At 40.7% G+C, this 17,637-nt stretch overlaps 1 protein-coding gene across 1 annotated transcript; it reads right to left on the bottom strand.

Moving 5' to 3' along the window:
- Positions 1-3,096: 3,096 nt before the first annotated feature.
- LOC137992999 (major yolk protein-like) lies at positions 3,097-16,167 on the bottom strand. Its single transcript, XM_068838645.1, has 11 exons — positions 16,013-16,167; positions 14,812-15,525; positions 12,169-12,416; positions 11,487-11,768; positions 10,280-10,430; positions 9,257-9,425; positions 8,544-8,738; positions 7,455-7,761; positions 6,233-6,528; positions 4,860-5,440; positions 3,097-4,664 (listed from the first exon to the last, which is right to left on the bottom strand). Exons 1-11 carry the CDS (start codon positions 16,068-16,070, stop codon positions 3,529-3,531), a joined length of 4,137 nt encoding a protein of 1,378 aa, XP_068694746.1. The 5' UTR covers positions 16,071-16,167; the 3' UTR covers positions 3,097-3,528.
- Positions 16,168-17,637: the final 1,470 nt, after the last annotated feature.

The raw sequence follows: 17,637 nt of genomic DNA, 5'->3' as shown, positions 1-17,637 counted from the left end.
GCTTATCGTAGCGATCTGATTGAACGAATTGAAGCTTTGGCAGGATTTTCATACATGAAAATTGTTCCACGGTACGCAATGCCTGTGGGGTGAAAGTGGGCCTTTAACGTCCCCAGCGGCGGTGGACGATGAGAGGCGGCTGTAATTGCAGGCTAAGTAACCCGAATCTGTCTATAAAAAAGAAAGCCGTCGTCACAAAGGGAACTAAACTCAACTTACTTCTGTGGCTGGTTTCCATATAACTCAGTTAATTCTTGAAACTGCAGAAACTACCACTTAAAAGCGTACTTAGTAGCTGCTGACTTATTTAAGCAATAGACCACAAGTTTCTATGGTTAATCGCGAGGTTTAAGGCCTGATAAACCACGCGGGATGTTCCAACATCCCAAGTGGTTTATCATATCTCTAAACCATAGAAACTTGTGGTCTTTTATATAATAATTCAGAAGACGCCCGAATTTTCCATGAGTTTTACAGGCACAATAAACCATATCTGGTTGACCAATCAGAGAACACCCATTGATTTGGCGCGAGTCAATTAAGAAAGATATACGATCACATGGTCTGCCTCATGCTCATCTCACGTAAAGATCTTAAAGGCGATTTCCAGTTGAAAGGAGTGTTCCAATGTGGCAAGAAAAACCCCCCTCGATTTCCTTGATTCGTTATTTAGGAGGCTCAAATCTGTTTCAACACTTTCAATAAGAAACACTATTAGAAGAATTGATCCCACAACAATTTACCACCGGGTAGTTGTGTTGTGACCGGGGTTGTGACTTTATGTAAAATAATAAAATTCGCCAAATAGCGTGACATAATAGGCTACCAAAGCAATTGGCGATCTATCTAAACACATACTATATTTTGAAGCAATGCATTTTGTTGAGTTGACGTTTCATATGTTTCAACATACACTTTTAAAAGTAACCGTTATTATTTTGAAAAACCTTAAAAAATGTAAATACAAATAAAAAGAGGTCTGGGTTTTAGAACTCGAAAAACATAAATAAGAAGTGACCAATTAATAAAGTGACAGCTTATCACTGGTAAGATTAGCATTAAGAGCGGTTTTCAGTTCTTATATAAACAACGTTTCTTTAATTTTACAGTGACAAGAATTGAAACCAGTTCAAGTCTTATCTTACCAGTGATAAGCTGCCACTTCTTATTTTATGTTTTTCGTTCCAGAATAGATGTGGCTCTGAATCCGCTCCAAAAATTTTTTAATTTTATAAAGAGCTTCACTGATCTTAACCTGCTGATCAGTTTCCAGCACTAGAAAAATGATGGTGGTCGTTAGTTTAAGCCTTTCCTTACAAACATGAGGGAATTTTTTGGTTGACTTTCCCGTTGATATGTAAGAGTTATCGGCCTGAAGCGAGGGGTTATGTGATTTATTTCCCTTGTGCGTTGCCCGAGGGCAACGCACGAGGGGAATAAATCACGTAAACACGAGCTGAAGGCCGATAAACGGCTTATTTTTACATTGGCGAGGCTTCCTCAAGGGATGCAAAAATGCACTGAAGAAAAATTTCTCTATTGTTCATCCTTCTTTTGTTTTTCAACACTCCATGCTGGCACTGGTGGGATTCACAAGGTCGCATTTCGAATTACTTGTTCGTCTTGTTCGAAGTGAATGCTAGGAACAGGCCAGCAATGTTGAGCGTTTCAGAGTCACAACTGTTTATTACTCAAAGCAGTTTTAGTGGCCACACCTCAACAGCCCATTTCCGGGTTGCTGCTTGCCTGAGTTTCAAAGCGAGTTCTGGTGCACAACCATTCAAATGGAAATGAGTTGCGTATTCTTATGCAAATCCAGCTCATTTCCCTTACAATAGTTGAGCACCAAGACTCACTTCAAAACCGAGACAAACAGCAACTCGGAAATGGCCCATTGAGCTTTCGGAAAACAACTTTGAATCTTTATTTGCGGGTGCAGACAACGAGAAAGCAGTTGACAATTTCAATTTACGCACCGAGGATCTTTTGACCGACCTTTGTACAGATAAAGAAGATTCCGGCCGAGGGATCACTACTGTAACCGACTAGGAAATTCAGGCGAGGAATGAAGCAAGAATACCACAAAACACTAAAAGGGCAACTTCGTGGAGTACACGAGTTTGGGATGAGTGGGTTACAGAGCGAAACTGGTTACCAATAAATGACGGCGACAGTTTCGTGGTAGCTCCAAACAGTGGAATTTTAAAGACACTGTGCAATCAACTGTCTGAAAAGCTGGGTGCGGCTTTGATTGTTGGCAGGAAGAGCAGGGCTAATGAACAGCTAATTTAAATGCGAGGGGATTATGTATTAATATGCAAGTGGGATAAGTCACTTATCAGTCCCCCTTGAATATTAACACATAATCCCCTAGCATTTAAATTAGCTGTTCATTAGCCTCGCTCTTCACTTCAAACAATCAAAGCCGCACCCAGCTTTTCAGACAGTTCATTTGGGGGTTATGTAACATATTCCCCCCGAAAAGAACAAAGGAATCCGAGCTCATGTAAAAATAAGGTGACATATTACACCACAACAATGAATGCGTCTTTTTATGCGAAAATTGGTGTTTTATATGATGCCATAACATTGCCGTTATATGAAAACGTTACGTCGTGAAGTCAAACCTTGTAATAAGACAGTCTCTTGAAACTGTTGGAAATGGTTTGAACCTCCATAGGGTGGTCAATATATTTTGCGCAAATCAAGCAAACATCTTTTCGGGTGCTCCAGGAGCCCAGGGCTCAAATCTCCCCGCGGAGTGCAAATTGACGATGTGTTTAGATTCTTACTTTTATATTGTGAAACGAACTTGCATAAAAAATCCTTCCTCAGCTTGACTCATTTTCAAAAAGAGGATGAGTTTTATCCATTCCAATATCTCAGATAATTACAAGACGTGTAAACATTCAAGTTTTTTCCGAAAAACCTCTTATTAGTAAATGATAGTACGCCCGAAAAGTTGCAGCTCTCTTCATCAATCAGACCCAGGTAATATCATTGATATTTCCGCATATAGTTTTCTAATCTCAGAATGAATTTTACAAATTACCTACTATTCTAAAATAATTTCATGAACAAGATCTCAAGCGTAAATAACTCACAAAAGTAGGACTTTATTTCAGAGAAAATTAATACAATTACCCTTCATCGTACTGCTCGCGCACAGCGACCCAACAAAGCGACAAAATCCTATAACAGGATGCAATTATTTCGATGTAAGGATATCGTAACTGATCAAGTACCTATTTTTATCATATGACATTTGTGGATGAAACACTTACTACTAGATCGGTTGCATAATAATGGCCTGTAGTTCAGTTATTAATTATGAAAGCTACTCTTCAGAAAATAACAGAAACAACATGGTGATATAGTAGGATCTGCATTTGAAATCTAAAACATTAGCGTTGCTCCCCTATTTCGAAAATTGTCCAGTACAATTTCGTTTAGCATGCTACTGAAGCAATGAAAATGAGTAATAACATACAACAAGACACCGCTCCTATTGGGCCTTTCCGTGACACCTTATTCAAACCTTTCATTCAAACGATTGCTGTCTTGACTTGACAAAAACCAGTTGTCGTTGTCACCTCGCTGGTCGAACTTCCACCATTCCTGGTTTCCCCAGAAGTTCCCAGGAAACGAATTGTCACGATCCCAGTAGTGGTCATCGGTCCATTGTGGGACCCAAAAGCCCGGATTGCATGGCACGTAGGAGCATCTTACCGGGAGCTGGACGGATTTGATGAAGCTGGCACCTGTGTTACAGGTGAACTGGGCGGTAGTTTTCTTAATGTCGGTTGGGCGAGGACACATTGGGACAGAAATGAGGGTTTTGCTGACACGACCAGCCCACATTCTGATATACTTCTTTTCGCCGAAACAACGTAGATCACGCACAATGACGTTGCATGTTCCATTCCTAGCAAAGACCACGTTGCTGTAGAACTCGCCTCGAATTGATTTTTGACTACGCATGATCGGTCCAGTTTCCATATTATGGTTAGGTACTCCTTGGTGGTTCAATATTTTGTCCTTAGTAAAGCCTGGATATCCCATCATCTTCCCTTTGGTCTTCAGACATTTCATCGAACCCACAGGCATCGTATGCATCATAACTGGCACCATTGGTCCCATGACATGTTTCATTGGTTTCAAGCCATACTTCATTGGTCCCATGTAATTGTTCTCATCATGGTGCATCATTCCTGGCATTTTCATTCCGTATTTCATCGAAACCTTACCGCCCATGGTTGTCTTCATGTTCCCTCTCATCGAAAATAGTCCCATGTGCATAGAACGGTGAACTATTGGGTATATCTTTAGCCCTTCAGGCTTCCAAAGAATCACCTCCGGCTTTTTCTTCATTCCCATACGTTTTTCGGGTGAGTCTTGTGGTGTCATCCAGTCTTCTCCAACATTTCTCATCTTCATTTTCATCGTCATCTTCTTCATCATTTTTTCCTTCTTTCCGGCATGCCCTTTACGCATGTTTGTTTTGTCGTCAACAGAAGGCTCAACTTTCCAGCAGTGTTGCTTACACATGAGGTCCTCTTCACATTCATCACAGGAAGGAAGGTCGAGTTGATCATGATCGCATTCATGGCCTTCGCAGTCCACAGTTATGATATCAACATTGTCTTGCAAGGACTTCCTTTGAACTGTAGAGCAGAGAAAAGTAGACATGTTAGATGGTTTTGTATGTTGGCTGGTCTTTCACCTTACAAGTAACCGCAGAAAAAAAAATGTACATGCTCTACTAGATGAAATAATAGTATCCATGGTGGACGTTGAAACACGCTCCGTATATAGTAGTCTCTAGCACCTTCTAAGAAAAGAAAAAAAATAACAAATACCTGTTGGTTGCATGATCCCCTCCATGGCGAGAAGAAACATTGGGCCAAGCCAAACCTGATAGGTCTGGTTAATAAGCGGTATGGATGACAGATCCTCCGTATCTGATCCAAATATGCCATATTTGAACATCTCTGTTGACATCGTTTTCTGCGCATGGAGTAAGGCTTTGGTAACCCTCCACCTCCACACCCCATCGTGCATGTTACAGGTGGCAAGTGCACTGGATGGTACTCTACCAAAGTTGCATTCTTTTACGGTTTCAATTCCGGTTACAGGTACTGTTTTTCCGTCTGGACACAGAAGAACAAAGTCATTCTTATTGTAAGCGTTCTGCGTGATTGCATCATCAAAGGTGTACCAGTCTATGAAAGCGACATCTCCATCTCCTTCTTTGAGACACTTCAACGCGCCATGGTAGTCGTAATAGTCTTCATCGGCACCCGTAGAACATTTGTTATCACCAAGGCCAGCGCAAAGATCGCACAACCTTTCTCGGTAATATTTGAGGTTGATGTCGTTCCACTGCAGGTTTTGCCATTGTTGTAGAAGCCAGTGATAGCGGTCGCTGAGCAACGAGAACCTTGAAAATGTAAAATAACATAATACGATCATTAAAAAGACGTCGTTTGCCGCTTGTTAATTCTAATTAAATTAACTTCATGTTTTATTTCATGATTTAAGGTTTCAAAACGAGAGTTGCTTGGAGTCCATGAGCTGGAGCATTCAAATATAATGGTCCAAAGCACAGAAGACCATGTTATTTTTCAGTTTTTGTTTATTGGCTGTAACATCTAAACACTGAATTAATGAAAACTAACCGTTCTGCACAAGCATGAAATTTGTTTCGTTCTCAGGGGAAAATATATAGGCACCATATGGAATAAACGTGCCTGGGAATGTCTCTGATCGTGTCCACGGAATGCCTGTCCAAACCTAGCTCTGCCTACTCGTGTGTTGTTGTACGAGCCCATTCGTAGCCGAGATGGACTTTCTAATCATGGGGTCCTGTCGAAGCAGTAAGGCTTCTTTCTAAGACGGTTCAATGGAAACTTTGAACCTTTCAAAGCCTCATGCTCTTTTTCCCACTGGGTAGCCCTGAATATTTTCATTCTTCTTTGACGAAAGTTGCTTCATTTTGTGCAAAATCTGCACTTTCAAGGTAAGAACTAGGCCCAAAAATTAACATGCTCTACTGACTGGATGTAGCGTCGTAGCTATTTTTTGCAGCATTGAAAAGGTGCTAAAGAGTTGACACCTTTGCATCCCGTTGATCCCGAAATATTTTCATGCTTCTTAGTGACAATTTCTTCAGAATTGTATCGATTAGTGCAAGGTTCTTCCTTGCTTTCATGTCAATACTGTGGCTAGTTACCTGATAAAGATGTCCTTATGCAGGGGCTTGTGATCTTGAGTGTAATCGTTATATTCATGATCTATCCAAGTCTTAAACACAGTCCAGGCATTATCCATCCAGTTGCTGGTATAATGTTCCAAGTCTTCCTTTTGATCCCAAATCTTCCCTGCCCAGCTCAAAAATAGTTGCCATTCAATCTCGGTCCAGTCCGCTGGTTTCTCCCAGACCCAGCTAATCATGTTCCAGCCGGGTTTTTCCATGCCGTAGAAGTCCTTCACACCACCGTAATGGTCCCAACTGAAGTCTTTTTTCACCTAAAATAGAACGGCCAGCTCACGTGTGAACCAAAGAAGCCTTAAGTAGTTTATCCTGCACACAGGCTCTCTTGCGTGGTCAACAGCAAGAGAATTCCTGAGCAGTTCACCCCACGCCATTCCACGCACGGAGAGACTGTGTGCAGGCTATGAATAGTTCTTCTGGCCTCGGTTGTTCAAAAGGTGGGTAACGCTATCCACTGTATATATCACTATCCAGCGGATTAACACCAGCAATACCAATTGAGTTATCCAGTGGATAGTGCCCGATTTATCCAGTGGATGGCGCTATCCGCCCTTCCAACAACTGGGGCCAGGGAGGAAATGAAACTTCCTATACTATCGATAGCTATTTCTAAATGCTATTCTGCGTGACGTATCAAGTCAAGCACAACGTGTTTCTAGCGAGGAAATTAAACGGAACTTAGAAACCACTTTTTAATATATTTGTGAAACACTAAGTGTCAAAAAATTGTATGAGGCATCACTTTTGGAGACGAGGGAATAGTGAGGGGAATTTATTCGTTGTTTTCAAAAAAGGCATTTTTGTGATCTAAGTGGCTTCATATTTGTTTTGCTAAAGCTATGTCGGAAAGGTGTTTGGCAAGTCATAACCAATCCACTGTTGTTTTCTCTTACGTCTAATACGAACATCACACTGATAATAGAAAAACGATCTACTCTCGGGACTGGTTCAACAATGGAAAAGAATGGTGTATACAATAGTACACTATGCAGATGCATCCGACACCGATCTAGTAAAGTTAAGAGTTACGCACTACCTGAATTTTACTCTAAACTGACAATGATCAATCGAGTAATCACCATTTAGAAATGCGATGTCGCGCCATTCTTACCGAAAGAAATATATTAATTCTTAAAAAAAAAACTCAAAAAGAACTGTGATCATCGCTTATAATATTCACCATTTCCATCAGATCTTGAATCTTTGGCGTAAGATGGACATTTGTCGTTGGCTGCTCCGACATCAGGATCTGTGTCATCTTTTGGAATTCTGGAGATTCGAAGTCATGAACATCATGCATTGATTGGTAGTCATTGACAGCGCCAGCCTCTTTATCTTGCCATTTGATCCAGAGAGGTGTCGTGTACCAGTCCTCCCACTTGACTTTCTGAAGAAGCATGTCCCAGTCGAAAGTGCGCGAAAACAGCGGGTGTTTGATGAGATCTACTGATTTCATTCCTGGAACGCAGCTTTCTCCAAAGTGATCACTGAAGATAGGAACAAAAAAAGAGTAAGAGTACAATTTACGTCAAACGGTATATTTCATCAGAGAGAAAAGTGATGGCACGAGAACTTGCCTGCCACTATAGCTAATAACTAGGGTTCAAATTCTACTCCAGTTGATGCTATTTATTTGCTTTGGAGTTGGTTATCGGCCATTCTGCTCAACGAGTCTATCATCCGGATGACCCGGTTTTACACAAGACCTTAACTTGGAAAACTGTAATAACTGGAGCTTGTATTGTTATATGATAAAAATATCATTATTATTTTCAATTCTAGTTTTCTATTCTTGAGAAACGACGATTATAGAATAGTGGTCAATATTGTGTCACATTATTAAGCTTTCCTCCGCCTTCGCCGTCCTAAGACACAAAAAAACGGAATAAGCTACTTATGCGCTAACTACTTTAGAACAAAGTTAAGTTTTGAAGCATGTTTGATGAGGTAATTCTCTCTATCCGAGTATCAGGTTATCAATGCTCTGCGTAGCCAAGACCGCAAATGAAGATAAATGTTTTAGTGTAACACAAATGTGAACACATTGAAACTTGTCATCAATTTTGATTTTCGTTCCTTATTTACTTTCTGGAATATTCTTTTTTTTTTAATTTGTCATTTTCTTTCTGGAAACTTCGTAAACTAACTACTCAATCGATAGTGAGGAGGGGGCCAATCAGCCTGCGCGATTCATGATGGCCTTCAACTACGACTCTTATCTGTGGAATTCTATGGAATATGCAACTATACAGGTGGAAAAACCACTTACACGACTGATTTCAACGGCGATCCTGAGCGCTCTATCGTGCCATTTGCCATCAGCCATCCCATGGGGTGAAGAAATCCATTGATTTTGTGAATTCCCCCATTGCACATCTTCCAACCACTCATATCTTCGGAGAGCTCTCTTTTGTCTTGTCTGAGCTTAACACCAATGGTAATACTCTCTGTCCATGGAGCTTTGCTATAATAACAAAATGAATCTCTCAATATTGTGTAGTATAATAATCTCAGAGATGAAAAAATGGGGAGAGGATTGGGGGTCAATTGCGGCTGGCGAAATTGGGCAATTTAAAAAGCACTCTTGTCACAAAGGTATTTGCATGTGGCAAGAGAATATGGTAAGAGACTCAGCCAATCCTTGTGCCTCATGATAAGTATTTGAAATCTATTTTTATGACAAAAAGCTAATAACAGATTTCAAACAATTTTCATCGGAATAGGGCAAAATATGGGGGATTTGCTCCCTTCCTTCATATCCTCTTGCATGTGGATGTAATGTGCTCTTCTTCAGAAAATATCTCTTATAGTCAACTGACTGTCAATTTTTTTGTTTATAGTCTCCTTCGCTAGTACGCTCCTCCTTTTGTAAAACAAACAATTCGTGTTCTAAAAGAACGAATATAAAGCCAATGTAACGTAACAGAGGAAATCTGCACAAGAAACGCTGAATTAATAACTTTTCTTCTGAAAGCATCTTACCCTTTGTAATTTTTTCCCATGAAAGGTGCTAAATTATGATCTATTCCTGCCATGAACATCTCTGTCGCATTAAGGTCAACTATGTCTGCTAAGTTTTTCGCCACCAAGTCCACGCACTCTTTTTTTGAACTGGCTTTCACACATCCCCAGGAAACATTCTGTCTCAACTCTGTTGAGAGAGAGATAAGGTTTTCTTTCCAGACAATTTACTGCAATAAAAAAACGGGGCACTGGCAAAACAACCGGTTCCCACATCACTTGTATCTAGAGATTTTACTCAAGTGTCCCACAAAAATTGGATAACGTTAACCTTGACTTTTTATGTTGTTATAAAAAGGAAGTTCGCATTTATAGAGCAAAAGGGGCAGTTCAGAGTATCAACACATTTGCACATGAAAAATCCGTGATTTAAGTGCCAAATTACTCATTCATTCCTTTATCTAGTCAATCCACAAAAATCAGATTCACCTTTGAGTTTTTACTACATTTAAGGTTGTTGTTGAAGTTAGATTTTATTACTGTTGATGATAATTATAATCTCGTCATAGTAGACGATCTCTGCAACCTTTGCGTCCCTGATAACCATACCAAACTTGAATGCTTGACCTCCACAATGGCTGTGGAAGTAGCACCATTTTACGAGGACATGAAATTTCGTAACAGGGTCGTAACAAGGTTTGTGGGATAAGGGATCAAAGGCCTGAAAAGGGACGGGATCAGAGATCAGTTGAGGGATCACAGCCCTGGGATCTGGAACCATAACGCGTGGGATCGGGATCAGCAGTGTTTTTCATGGAATCAGGGATTAGGGATCAAAATTCTCATCGTTTTTGCGATCAGGGATCAAGATTTTGGGTAAAAATATGGTATCAGCTACGAAAAAACATACCTCGTTACGACCCTGACCTAATGACGGGCTGTAAACGATTTAATCTTCGTTTCTCATTTGTTTACAGAAAGCGCTAACATCTGAAATATGTATAGCAGCTAACATATTGGGACATCTTAGTTACTACATCTCACCTGTTATCCCCTGGAAAGAATCAATTGTCATTTTACATTTCTTCACTTCCTTGTCTCCAACAACGCAGATAAACGCGCGAGGCTTGGGCTCGAGTTGTTCACAGGTTTTCCAGATATCACGATCAAGGAATTTAAGGAGAGTTCGATTTTCCTTGAACCAAATGAAACAGTAAATGGTTGTTGCTTTTATCTCAGTTCTCGATTAATCTCTCTCCGTGCCGTTGTTGTTTTACAGAAAATAAAAACAACTTACAAGGCCGCCTTGTCTAGATTGGGCCGATTTCCACTCACAGATCGATTGTGCTCAAAATCCCTTAGAGTAAATTTTAGAGCAATGTCCCAAGCCTCTGGGTAGATAGAGTTAATGTTCAACTGAACTACCTGCCTGGGTTGGCATTATGATGGTGTGGGGACTCTATATCATGCGTATCTGTGCTATTCTTCTCAAATGGCGTTGGTATTGAATCCGCTATATGCATGTAGTAGTTTAATACAGTTTCCAAATACAGCTCAGGGTGATCTTTTTATTCAATTACCTTTCAAAATCATTTGCTAACAGCATGATTTGATTGGGCCAAATCGCTCCAAGATTAATTTGAAGCTATCATCATCATCATATCATATATCTTTATTTACCCTCGGATTTTTAGAGTAGCTTGGTGTAGCTAATTTCTCCGAGCATTTACCCCCCCAACCATGATACACCATAGAAGACAGACCACAACACCGGGCACTACATGCCCTACTCTTTGCGACAAGTGTGCGGGTTCTTTTACGTCCCACAGGATTATGAACATTGAAGGGTTGTGAGACGGGACCTCCGGCTTATCGTCCTTATCCGAGAAGACTAGAGAGTCTAACCATTTGCAGATGTAATTACAAAGGCAGCACTTTCTCCTCAGTTATTTAAAAACCCTGAGTGTTGGTCCGGCCGGAGTTGAACTCACGACCTCCCGCGTGACAGCCCGGTGCTCAACCAACTGAGTCACCGGTGCGCGGTGGCTCATCCTCTATTAACAAGAGGAATAAGACATACTACCCCGTTGTTGTGCTTCAAAATCAGCCAAAATCGGCGAGTGTAGTATTAGTTCAATGCTTCATCCATCCCGGCTACCCTTTCGTTTGTCTTAAGATTGCTGGGTTAATGGAACGGGACCAACGGATATTCAGTTCCCATAAAATGGAGCCAAAACAAGATCAAACTTACCTCATGGATGGTCTCCAGTGAGCTGCTGTAATCCTTGAAGATAAGGTGACTGCTCTTCATCCAGTTTTGCACTTTCCACGTTGTCTCCTCCGGAACGATTTTTTCTTCACCTTTGTGGTGATCGTCTTCATGGTCGTTTTTGGCGCAGTAGGGACTGGAATCGAACAAAGTGAACCCATTCGTAATGGTGCCTGGTGACGAAAACGTCTTTGAAGCATTCTCAAGAGCCCTTATGCAGAGCGTAATCCATTCTTTTGGCTTGTCCTTAGATACTATCAAAACCTAGGAAAAAAAACAAATGCCATACACCATGACCATAACATTCGCTTATTGTACGCAAGGCTAAATTTTACTTCTTGGTGTTTTTTACTCCTTACTTTTCTTTCCATCGCGTTTGTCCGCTTCATTTTTGTCAAGTCTAAGACTAAAATGGAACGAATTTAAATTCTGATAATTCGACGGGGAATGCTATTTCAAAGTTGCTTTTAAGATGAATTAAATCTAGTGAAGATCCTCAAAATCATTTGGTTACTATTCCTCTTTAAACCACGAGACGTTTACATCTATGTCACCGGAAATTACTTATTGGGTACACTGTGGATTTAAGTCAGCAAAACGTCCGTTAGTTGCGTGATTACATCAAATAATAGCCTGACAGACCAAATATTTTAAGGGTACTGACCTGAGGATGTTCTTCGGCTAAATGGCAGTCACCATCGTCGATATTGTCCCAATCCAATGACTTCTTCGCCTTCTTGCACACAAGTTCAAATTCCTGAGATAGAGCTTGAAAGTTCTTCATAACGTCATAGCTGTGAAAGAATCCCACATCCCCGTGATTATCACGCAAGCACTTCAGTGCGCCTGTGAACCCATAATGGGGTTCCTTGTCAGATAGAGTCATACAGAAGTCAAAGTCATCTTTCGGTCCTGTGAGTGAGAGAACAAAAGACGGTAAGCTGATAGGTAGACAAGCCCAGAAAAAAGACAGAAAGATATTTTGAAGTTAACTTCCTTGTCTACATCTAAAAACACTTTTTTTTCATGAGGTGTAAATCTTTCTATTACGTCTCCCTCCCTTCCCTCAAAAAGCAATGTTGAGATACGGCTGGCTTAAATGTGCCACCTCTAAACAACTTTGCAGTTGAGATGGGTGAAGAGAGGGGTAGGGGACTTAGCTTTCTTTAACAGGTCATGATACAAAAGAACGAAAAATGGGAAGGTCTCAGCCGGGAGATTTTGTGATTTGATTTGATTTGATTTACAGACTTTGCCAGTCAAGCTGACAGAGCGCCACAACAGCTTGCGCCAATTACTGTGGCCCCTTTTTTTTTTACCCTCCGAACCATGATACTCAACAGAAGACAGACCACAACACCGGGAACTACGTGCCCTACTCGTAGCGACACGGTGTGTGGGTTCAAGTTTTACGTCCCACAGGATTAAAGACATCGAAGGGTTGTGCGACGGGACCTTCGGCTTATCGTCCTTATTCGAGAATACTTGAAAGTCTAACCATTTGCAGATGTAGTTACAAAGGCAGCACTTTCTCCTCGGTTATTTAAAGATCCCGAGTGTTGGTCCGGCCGGAGTTGAACTCACGACCTCCCGCGTGACATTCCGGTGCTCAACCAACTGAGCCACCGGTGCGCGGTGGCTAGCATTGTTATGACCGGTCCCTCTCTAATCACCCCTTCCGGAGTAAGTAACAAAACGGTTAATTCCCCCATTTTGAAATGGACGTCACAGAGCTGAAAGATTGTGTTTGTATAGGGGAAATCAGAGGTCAAATGACTTGTGTTACATTTGAAATGCGCAAACCTTAAATGGTGAAGGTCTTCATTCAGAAGTTGAGAGATTTTAAAGTTTCCATCGTACATTTGACTGTGCACTTAAACAAATACTAGAAAGTACTGTGACTCATTTCACTACAGAAAGTTGCAGTGATCATGGATGTATTTTGATCCAAGTGGAAATTTCAACAGGCCCAAACACGTTCTTTAACAACTCAACAGCTAGAAGAACTTTAAGCCGGAAAAGTTCACAAAAAATTAATATTTAAATGGTTAATAGTAGATGAACTTAGGGAAGGCCCAACATCACGACACCTATCATAAAGAAAATGCCTCTTTTTCGGATAATTAAAAAAGTTGAAAGTTTGATGGGTCTTGTCTTGGCTGTTTACTCAAGCAAGAGAAAACGGAAAGGAATGACTAGCCGGATGTAATTAATACCAGCTAGAACAAAGTTCGCACACGTCAAATCGAAATTTTGTTCACCAAGGTTTGAACTTGGAATTTAAAACTTCTTTCGAAATATGTTACTTTATCTTATTCATCTAAGGTTACGCTGCATGGCTCAGGCTTTTAAAATCCTCAAAAAAATATTAAACAAAACCTTTTGCCTCCTTAAAAGGCCGGTCTGGTTCTCACCTTCAAACCTGCCAGAGCGTTGTTAGAGCCGGAGTATATTTCATCAACAAAAACGAAGGAAATACATAGGCCTGAAGAAACTTTAGATGATAGAAAAGTTTAGAGAGTAATCTCAATAGTTTCCCGAGTCATCTTCCACTGCGAAATATGTGCAAGTTTTGTTTGTTTTCTTTTGCAATTCAATTAAAAACTCATGATAGAGACATTTCTCGCACAAAAGGCTGGTACATTTTATGGTAGAAAAATGAAATCCTACCCCGATTTCAAGTATTTCATGCGTAACAAAGATAGCTGAATAACTGTTGTAGAAACGCCATATCATTTGTATAGGAAACGCCCTACAATGCTTTTGTTACACAACAACAGTCAAGAGAAGCAGTATCATACTCCTCAGTGAACTTTTGACCTAGCAGATATTAATGACTATGCGTGTGATTTTAATCCACTTATGTTCCGTGGTCACAAGCCCTTTAAAAAAGCCGGTTCAAGAGGATTTAGGTTTATTCATTTCCGTTTTCAAAAAATTCTGACCAATTAAAAGTATATTGACATTGATTTAATGTTTTATCAGTGCGAAGGGAAGTCCTTGTGCTATCAAACCTTTCCTTCCTAGATCAGAGGTTTGAATAAATTAAATGATTTCAACAATAGATATACTCACAACGTCTCCAAATATTAGGTATTAATGACTTCATTCTAGATATATGAAACGGTGAGTTTATTTAAAACCACTGGAAAAGTGGTAAAATTCTCTGCGGTGAGACATTTTTAAATATGGACAGACCTCGAGGGTAAAGTTAGAGAACTCTTAAATATGTTTTTTTTTTTTTAATATCGGGGATAATAAGGAGTAGCGAGTAACAAAAGTTACAAACAAGCTTATTTTTGCTTACCTTTGCATAATCTGCACAGAGAATCCGGATTGGTCATGTTAGGATTGTAGTTGACATGCTGTACCCCTGGGACACAACTCTCCTTAAAGAACTCCCCAGCACTGTCGAAGACGTTCCCGACCTTTGGGACAACCCCATCGTGGATGAGGGAACACATCGGTGTCTTGAATGAAGCCATTGTATCCATTCCATAATGGCACGATTTTTTCTGAGCCATATCTAGGAAGGAGTTGATGTCACTGTTGTCCTTCCTCGCCAATACAATGGAGTAATGTTTTTGATAGGTGTCACTGTACTTCTCAGTCATGATTGGAATCAGGCCATCATACATCCTGCTTGCCTTGTAGATCTCATCTCCTTCTGCCATCATGACGTCTGCTTGTCCAGTTTTGATGTCCTCCATGCAAGCCTCTTTGGATTTCTCCATGACACAGCTCCAGTGCAGGTGAGGGTTGACCATGTAGTTAAACTCTGTAGCCATCCTTTTGCACTTTTCCAACTCACACGGACTGATGACGCACCAGCGTACCGAAGGAGCGTCGTCCATTGCTGTGTGGTGGTGCCGACCCATCTTCACTCTTACGGGTTCTTTCCATTGTTCCCTCTGCACATCCTGTCTTACTTTCCAGTTTTCAAAGTCAAAGTGCTTTTCCGCCTTGTTGATAGGTTTATTGGCATGCCCTGTCCTTTTTTTATTTCCCCAACTTTTCCTCCCTGTTCAAGTTCAATGAAGAATGAAGAACAAAATGTTGCACTCATTTGGAAAACTAAGTCCAGAAAATGTTTTGCAATCATGGGCTTGTCTGTGATTTACTCGGAACACATGCATTATTCAAGCAATTTACACTGGTAAAAATTGGACTGGACTCTCGACTACGAAAACTTTTATGACTTCTGCCTCATCAACTACGCCTTCCAAAACCTCGATCTGGCTGTAATTTTGGAATTTGGTAACTATGTCAAACCTGATAAACGTTCTCACCGCTTTATTAGGTCTACGGCTCTCTTTCCAAAAACGATTTAAAAATACAATTAACATCCATTAGAAACTACCTCAGAGTTACAGTTTTGACCCCATGTCGAATTTTACGACGTAAACGCTGAACAGTCTTAAAAAGGAGAGAAATAATAAAATAATCGTGGAGAGGTTATTAATATCTCAGCATCTCCGCGAGCAACACAACGCCTACGAAAACGTTACCTGGGAATCCATGAACCAGGGCGATGGCAAAACACAGCAAAAGAACAAACGCTTTCATGTTGCAAAGGTTGCCCGTAGAAGAGCCGACTGGGGAATTGTTAGATAGCGCCCAATTTATATCCCTCACAAATCACCTGATATTTTGCAAAGGATATCTTTACGAGCAGTTTATTTCAATTAGCAGCGAGTTCCTGTTATTGCTCCAAATGGCCATCAAGGTGACGTTTTGGTATTTGGACATGTGATGAAACGTGCTCGATGGATTCTGAACTCTGGATTGCCTTTTGACGACTTCAGTCATGGATATCTTCTCACATGTTTTAAATGTGTCGTAACTTGTTAATTAGTCTAGATAAAGGAAGGAGATAACAGGAAAAGCAATCAGGGAAAGTTCCGGATTGCGTCCAAAGGATTCGTTTTCTCTCAATTGCCGTTGACTGTGGTCTCGGGGTGCGGAGTGATGCATGAAATAAAAACGCGTTGTTTAGTCTCCTTACTTCTCCCCTTTCCCGACAAAATTAAGTGAGTTCCAGCAAATAAAGAATTGTAAAAATCCTGGAAATGTTTACGCACGTATGAGAGAAGATGGAAATAATATTAAATGACCTTGCGACCCGTTATTGGCTTGAGGAAGAGGGAACAAAGGCTGTGGAGGCGTGTAACTCTCACGAGATCGCTTGCAGTGAATTTTGCTACATTTATAAAAGCAACGCATCTTGTTACTGTTTGTAAACATTCCACCGAAAGGAAGTAGAAAGATCACGCGGAGATAAAAGGAACCTTCAGTCCTCCGCTCTTTGTTATGAGAATATTACGCGTGCTTTTGGTGTCTTTGCCCGTGAACTGAAGAAATATCATAGGGTATTGTTGTGCTCAGATGAGCTGTACTCGTAACTTGGTCGGTGACCTGGGTTAACGTTTTTCCAGATGTTGTAATTATAACCTGTTTTACTGTGGGACGAAAGCCCTCCTTTTTTATAGTCATAGCCTTCGCACGGGCGGGTTGTTCAGTTCCGGGCTCTGTTCCAATATGCTTTGCGCGCGCGTTGGGCGTTGAGCGCGTGTGTGAGTGTGCGAGGAGGGTATTCTTATCCTGCCACCCTATTATTTTATGATGGTTAGCGAATTGTTAAATAAATAAAGCAATTCGCGGCCGAAGCCAACTAAATGGGATGGGCCATCTCCCTATTTATTTTATTTACTTATTTTGCCTCCAAAGCCGCTTGAAATCGAGGGACGTTCTCAGAAGCACAACTTTTCGAGCTTCTTAAAAGGCTGCATGATTCAGGCACAGAGGAGTGTGACTCCCTTAGTACTTCATCGGATTTATGAAAAGCTGATCACCTGAACAGTTAAGAGTATGTTATGACTCGCATGCGATAATGCACAGTTCAAGCAGGATTATATAACCGTAGAAAGAAATCAAAATTTTTCAAAATGTTGCTGCTTGAAACAAAATGTCAGTTAAGAGATATTCTATTTTCGGACACATGGGCCGAGTTATCGTGTGATAATATGCCCTTTGCATTTAGAGTTTGTTATGTAACGGGCTGTGAGGTTACATAATATCACTTCATTTATAGGTGCGTGAGTGGAATCGTGGAATAGGATAGCGTTTCCTTTTA

Source organism: Montipora foliosa, chromosome 2, assembly GCF_036669935.1.
Source record: "Montipora foliosa isolate CH-2021 chromosome 2, ASM3666993v2, whole genome shotgun sequence".
NCBI classification, from domain to species: domain Eukaryota; kingdom Metazoa; phylum Cnidaria; class Anthozoa; order Scleractinia; family Acroporidae; genus Montipora; species Montipora foliosa.
The sequence above is the reverse complement of the archived record's forward strand: the minus strand, read 5'-3'. Positions and strand labels throughout refer to the sequence as shown.